Source organism: Cystoisospora suis, assembly GCF_002600585.1.
Source record: "Cystoisospora suis strain Wien I chromosome Unknown contig_4405, whole genome shotgun sequence".
In the NCBI taxonomy this organism is placed as follows: Eukaryota; Apicomplexa; class Conoidasida; order Eucoccidiorida; family Sarcocystidae; genus Cystoisospora; species Cystoisospora suis.
In genome coordinates, this window is record NW_027157197.1 from 10,305 (window position 1) to 17,763 (window position 7,459).

At 47.0% G+C, this 7,459-nt stretch overlaps 1 protein-coding gene across 1 annotated transcript in view; it reads right to left on the reverse strand.

The window, feature by feature from the left end:
• Positions 1–7,451, reverse strand: part of CSUI_008060 (uncharacterized protein) — a gene marked incomplete at its 3' end in the record, with an annotated part of 7,596 nt that extends 145 nt beyond the window's left edge. Inside the window, exon 1 of the mRNA XM_068068199.1 lies at positions 1–7,451. This exon is cut by the window's left edge and continues 145 nt beyond it. Coding sequence (XP_067919828.1) covers positions 1–7,166 — 7,166 coding nt within the window.
• Positions 7,452–7,459: the final 8 nt, after the last annotated feature.

Below are 7,459 nucleotides of genomic sequence, written 5' to 3' on the forward strand. Positions count from 1 at the left end.
AAGACATGATCATCTTCATCCCTATCGCCTTCTTCTTCTTCTCTGCCGGGGACCTTAGTCGTTGTTAGGCTCTTACCATTTCTTCTCTCTTCTTCTCCTCCTCCTCCTCTTTCTTCTTCTTTTCTTCTTCTTGAGAGATTCGTATGATACCCCATGGTGGGGCGAGACGGAAAGGGAGAGACAGAAGAAGAGAGAGGAACCAAAGATCTCAAGACCGGTATACAATCTTGCCGAACAACATCAGCTACACGACGTCCACCAGGGGTGATGAACTGAACAGAAGGAAGAAAAAATGAAGAAGAAAAAGACGAAGAAGAAGTTGCCATGCATCTATTGGCATCTTCTCTTCTTGATCTCTTCTCTTGTATTCTTTGTCGACATAGCCCGCCTCTTCCTTCTCTCTTCTCCTTTGAAACACCGGGAGAGAATAACGATGGGACCCCAGTGTCGCAACTACTACTATGAGAAGAAGAAGAAAACCTAGGAGAGGAAACGAAGAGAGAAGAAGCTGTCTCTTTCTTTCCTTCCTCCTGTCTTTCTCCAACTAATGCTGCTGGATATGTGTCTCTACGATCAAGATCCTTGTGTAATGAAGAAGAAGAAAGAGATGCTGAAGAGGAAGTCGACTCCTCCTCACATGTATATGGAACTGAAGTTCTTACGTTCGCGTTGTCACCTCCTTCATCCTCTGGCTCAGTAGCACCAGCAGGAGAGACAACTCCCGCTTTCTCTTCTTTTTCTTCTTTTCCTCTCTTTCCTGCTTCTGGATTATGAAGAGACGACCTAGGAGAAGGTGAAGAGATGAGAATGTCTCCTGCAATCTCTTGACGAATTCCATCGGAGGAATGAGGTTCAGAAGAGACATGATATGATGTATGACAACAGCCTTCTTCTCTCTCTTCCTGTTGTCGTCTATAAACATGTCTATCTTCTTCTTCTTCTTTTCCTCCTCCTCTTTCTTTCTCACCATGATTCTTACTATGCCTCGAGTGATCATGGGAATCCCTCACATTTCTTTCTTCTTGTTCTCCTTCCTTCTTCTTCTTATCTCCCTTCTCTCTGTTCTCCTGATGTGCTTCTTCTTCTTCTTCTTGATCAGCAGCACCCACGTCTTCTCTTTCCTTTTCTTCTCCTCTTCCTTTCTCTCTTTCTCCGATGCCTCGATGAAGATCATCTCGACAGGCCGCCGACAGAGACGATGAAGAAGAAAGCAAAGAAGCGATCGACTGATTTGTCTTTGAAAGACATACAGAATGCGATGGGGAAGATGCCTGGTTGTCTCGATCTTGATGCTGAGAAAGAGAAGAAAGATAGGCTGCTGGGTGTTCAGAAGAGACGTGTGGAGACAGAGATGAAGAGCCACTATGAGGGTCGAAGATAGTAGAAGAAGGAGGAAGAGGACTGGATAAGAAGTTAAGAGAAGACCGTTTCTTCGTCCTCCGACATGTATGAGAGAAAGAAAGGGAGCTGTTGATGTGCTCGCTCATTCTTCCTTTCGCTTCTTTCTTTTTCTTTTCTAAATCTTCGAAATAGAAGCGATACATTTCATTACATCTTTCTTGACCTGGATGAGTACTGACAACTATGGTCCATGTACAGCTATCTAGACAAAGTCTTCGAATCCATCGATGATAGAAAAGACCACCATTCTCTATGACACAGACATCTTCTTCTTCTCCATCTAATGATGCTTCGCCTCCACCTGATAAACAAGCAAACGAAGAAGGGAGAAATAAAGGCAAAAGAAATCTTTGCTTTCGAGTCTTCTTCTCTTCCTCATACCTTTTCTCCTCATCCCTCCTCCCTACCCTCTTCCTTCTCTCATCATGCATGCACAGCCCTCTCTTCACCTGTTCTTCTCCTCCTCCTCCTTCTGCCTCCTCGGTGTGTCTCTCGTTGTCCTCTCTCTCCTCTTCTTCCCTTTCATCGTCATGATGATCTTTCTCTCTCTCTTCACTCCGATTCCCCCGGAGAGAAACACACCCTTTTCTTCTCCTCTTCACTCCTTCTCTCTGTGCAGCAGATGTGACCGAAGAAGAAGACGACAGCAACGAAGAAGAACACAAGTCAAGATCATCGTCAAGCATAATCGCTTTTCTCATCATATCGACAAGAGAATCGGCTTCAAGCAACATACGGGCTGTAAGTCTGATACCACAACTCCAGTGGAAATCGACACCCTCACGTCTTTCCTGACTTTCTGAAACGCTATTCAAGAGATAAGTCACGAGATGTTCATCTTCAAACAGACAAGCAAAAGACGATAATGTCCCTGATCCCCCTCCTTTTCCTACTGCTGTCACATGTCGAAGAGACAAAGGAGACACCCAGGTCGTCGTCATGGTTTCTCTCTCTTCCATCTCTTCTTCTGACCCTGATACATATGGGGGGGTTCTTCTTGTCTCGCTCTTGATCGTCTTTCCTTCTGCATTTTCATATGTCTTTCTCTTCTTTAAAGAATCTTCTCTTCTCTCCCTCTCTTCTGGAATTCCCCCTTCGCGCTGCTGCTCCTCAACTCCTGCTTCTCCCTCGTGTTTTTTTCTCCCTCTCTTCTCCCCTCTTGATTCTTCCTCTTCTTCGTCAGCTCTTCTTCTTCTTCCTCCTCCTCCTCTATGAATACCCACATCTACAGTCTCCTTACTGACGTGGGGGTAGTCATTCATAGGCAGGACAAGAGAAGAACTAGATGAAGAAGAGACCAACGAAGACGGAGAAGAAGAATTCTCTCTAGCAACATTCCCGCTCTCGTCCCTATTGTCCCTCTCTGAGTTTTCTTGCTTCTCTTCTTTACTTCTTCCTTGACCTCTGTCGATGACACCATTTGACACACCATAGTGAAGTCGCTTTGAAAGCTCATGACTTTCTTCTTCTTCTCTGCTTATCCTCTCTTCACCTTTTCTGATATGATGGGACAGTTCCTCTCTGTCCTCCGCATCATCTCTTTCTCTCTTCAATCTGACTTCAACATTCACATCAGCACGTCCTTTTCTTTCTTCTTCTTGTTCTCCCCCCTCTCTTCTATTCTTATTCGACGCCATCTTTGCTTCTTTCCTCTCTTCATCTCTTCCCCCTTTCCTCTCTCTCTCTTCGTCCATACTCTTCGGCTCCCCTCCACCTGTTCTCGCAGGGATCATCCTACTACTACTAGTCCTACCGTCTACAATAGAGCTCGTCGTCCGCGAATCCTTTCTTCTTTCATCCTGGTTTCTTTCTGTCTCTTCTCTATCTCTTTCTTCTCCTCCTCCTCTTCCTGCACTTTTTCTTCTTCCTCTTGTTCTTCCTGTATCTGTATACAAACAAGACCCTTCATGCACCTCTTCTCTCCTCTGCGTTGTCGATAGAGTGACCCCCATAGAAGAGGACGAATGAGAATGTAGACCTGGATAGGAAGAGGAAGCATCATGATGCCGCCGTGTCCTTCGATCTTTGCCTTCATGTCCTTCATCTTCCATCTTGATGTGGCTTTCTTTCTTTCTTACAGTCGGTATAGAAGCAGATGATAGCTCTTCTAGCCGTGCGTATTCGAAAGCATAGAAAAGATCAGCGTCATCTCCAGCTATGATGACTTCCTTCAAGCGTCGACACCTGCGTAAGATAATTCTCCACCATAGAATCGCTGTCTTGATCACAGGTGTCAATGAGGAAGAAGAAGAAGAGAAGCTATTAAGAGCAGGCGTAGGAGTCGCCATCGGATCTAGCTTACTTCCCCCCCCGTCATGAAAGAGAGAGGATGAAGGATAGATCAACTGGGAGAGAAAGTCTGATGTTTTACATTGCTGAAAGAGAAGAGAGCTTCCTCCACCTCGTGTATCTAAGAGAAGCCGTTCAAGATTCGGAAAAGACGCGAAGACATGATCTGTATAAAGAAGAAAGTCAAAATGATGCGAAGACTGCAGACTCGCTAAGGCTGTTAACCCTGGAAAACTCTCATAACAATACTCATAGACAGGATACCCAGAAGAAGAAGAAAGATTTGTCGATCTCCTTCCTATGTTCATTGCTTCACCTCTTTTTTGCGATTCTGCATGAAGGTCATCTTCTTTCTCCCCTTGTGGTATGGAGACCCCAGGCATCATAGTCTTCCCAGTCATGGCGGAGATAGGCTGTTCCGGCTGGGAGGAAGTGATGCTGTGTGACGACGAGGGCGACGATAAAGGAGGGTCCGTTGAACTACGAAGAAGATGCGAAGGATGAGGATGAAGACTATTCTTCTGTGGTTCTCCTTCATCTCTATCTTCTCCTTCTCTAGTAGAAGAACGCGTTTCTTCTCCTCTTCTTCCTGAGAGAATCGATGCTGTCCCTGTTTCTTGAGGCATCATAGGAAGAGTCGATCCTAACCCAGTTATGCCTCCTCCCTCCATCGCCCCAGTTGGATTAGAATTCAGGAGAACTTGTGTTGGAGGAGAATTCATGAGAGAATCGGAGTTACCATGACTATTATGAGAAGGAGGAGACGGATGATAAAGATCTTCATTTGCTTGATGACGGCGTATAAGAGGCCCTTGACAGTTGGACGAAGAAGAAGAAGACTGACTTGAAGCAGCCTTACTCTCTTCACATGTCATTTTCTCTAAAGGCTGTAGTAAACCACACCCCCCACCTCCTCCTCCTCCTGTCGTTGTTGAGATACTTCCAGGGATGATCTCCATCCTATTGTCTTTCTTATGATTCGTCATCTTCATCCCTCCTGGCGCGATTCCCGCTGCTTGGTCGTTTCCTGCTATCACCATGCCTGAAAGATCTCCTCTCCCATCTGTTCCTCTTCTTCCTTCTCCGCTAGAGCACGGGAAAAGGGCGAGACGGCCGAGGGGGGGGTTGCCTTGAGAAGCGTCAGATTCATTCATGTGAAACTCTCCTTCTTCTTGTCGTGGTTCTTTGAAGGCTTCACCTCGGCTTTCTCCACCTCCTCCTGCGTTCTTTTCTTCTTCTCTTCCTCGTCCACTGCTACCTTCTTCTTGTTGTTGTGAAGAAGTGCTGTTGTGCTGGTGTTCCAGAGATGAGGCATAGCAGTATGGTGATGAAGAGGACGTCTGGGCTAAAGAAGAAGAAGAAGATCGCCTCCCTGTTCCTCCTACTTCTCCTCCTGTACTGACAGGTGACACCCCTCGTAAGAGTCCCCCATCTCCTACTCCTGTTGGTGATCCTACGGCTCTTCTTGAAGACGTCGATAAAGAGGAAGAAGAGAGAGAGAAAGATGAAGAAAACGATGAAGGAGGAGCCACGGAACTACTACTACTACCACTACTCCCTGTCCCCCAGTACGTGGTGAGGTTCGTCTGGGGTAGAAGACGAGGATGGACCCCGACAGCAGTAGGAGTAGAAGAAGAGGAGAGAGGCTGTTGTGCTTGTTGTTGGAACACTTGAAAAGGAGGATAGTAAAAGGGGGGAGATGACTGAGGAGGTACAGCTGGTGGGCATGGCGATGATGATGCTACTACTACTGCTCCTGTTGCTCGAGCTGTGAAAAGAGTTGGAGTGAATCCTGGATTTCCTCCTCCTACACCTGCACCTCCTGCTGTTTTGAAGAAAGAAGAGAAGGACGATGAAGACGAAGAAGAATCTTTTCTTTCCACGTGACCGAAGTTAAGAGCGACAGCTGGATCGGAGATGATGAGTTCTAAGGATTTACATGAAGGGAGAACAACCCCACGAGTCATCTGTGCATAGAGCCTCCCTGGATGAGCTGCCTGATGACTCCCTCCTGTACTATTCGAAGAAGTCGTCGTCGTCGTCGTATTCGTTGCCCCAGGACCACTCCCTGCTTGATAGAACTGACACCCTGTAATAGCGACGAGCCAATAGATACTCCATGTACCTGATAAAGTCAAACTCTCTAACTTGGGGAATCCTATTATCACATCGTAATACGAAGAAGAGAAAGCAGAAGAAGGACACTCAAGAACACCATGATTTTCTCCCTCTCTTTCTCTTGAAAAGAAAGATGATGATGAAGAAGAGAAAGATCCTGTACAAGATTCCCCATCCCCCTCCGCTCCTCGGGGGGGTCCACACGGCCCTTCTTCACTACTACTAGTAGTCGTCCTTCTACCTCCTCCTCCTCCTTCTCCTCCTCCTCCTCCTATTGTTTCTCTTCCTTGAGTTCTTTCAAGAGAAAAGGCCGAGATGGGTTGAGCTGGGAGAGCGCGAAAAGCTGATGCAGACGAAGGACCCCCTCTATGGAGAGGATCAGGAAAAGGATCTGAATGGATCGAAAGCTTTTTAAGATCTAACGCCGTTCTTGATAGCAGCTCAACAACAGCCTTCACATCGGACATAGCTTGGGCGCCCTCCATATGAAAGATCACTTCATCTAAAGAAGATGAAGAAGGTGGAGAGAAAGAAGAAGAGCCAGAGGATGTAGGAGTAGGTGGAGAGACAGGCTTCGAACGTGAAGGGCAAGTAATGATCTTTCTCCATGAAAACTGGGGACTCATGGCAACCGGGGGGGGCGAAGCAAGAGGGGGGGGTGATGGAGATGACGCCAAGGATAAAGAACCTGAGACGGCGATCGATGATGCGGGTGAGAATAACAAGGAACTGACGGATGAAGATGAGACGGGAGGAAGAGCCCCTGAAGAGCAAAGACCTTCTGTCCTCACCGACATATTCCCTATCGCGCTACCACTACTAGGAGCACTAGTAGCGCTATAACTACCGTGATGATGATTCATCATACTACTCGTAGTGGTAGTAGTAGTAGGTTGACTACTACTACTACTAGTAGAAGAAGAAGAAGCTGTACTGTGGGGGGTGTTGTGAAGAGGAGTGTGATTGGAGGGAGCATTGAGAAGAAGAAGATTAGGATTTGCGTGATGGGGGTGGGGGGTAACCATCATACTGGACTTAGTATTATGACTACTCGTACCTCCAGGTGGTGACGAAGAAGAGGAAGAAAGCAACGAACCTCCTCCTCCTCCTGCTGGTGCTGCTGCCCCGGAAGGAAGAGGAGAGGGAGTCCCCATAGTCGATTGAGGAGTCATCGTCGTTGTTATCGTTGACCCATTATGAGGAGTAGGAGGAGGGGGTGGAGTATTTGGACTCTGGTAAGGATGAAGAAGAAGAAGACTTGAATGAAGACCGGGAGTTGCCATGGCGTTGGCTGCTGTCGTATGAGAGGTATGATGGTGATGTTGATGAGGGCTACTATGAGAAGAATTCTGATTCATTCCACCCCCTCCTCCTCCTCCGCTGACTAGAGAAGACGTCCAGGCAGCCCACCATCGTCTCTTGAGAATTACACACTTGCATGCCTCAACAATCCCTTCTGATTCGACAAAACACTTCAAGTCTTTCGAGCAAGCACGAAGACGAGCTAAATCGTTATAAGTCAAGAAACTTGACAGTTGACAACCCCACCCTGACGGCTCCTGTCTTCTGTCTCCCCGCCCCCCTGAGGAAGAAACAGAAGAAAGAAGAAGTGAACCTAAAGACCAGCATGAAGACGAGGGAGGAAATACAG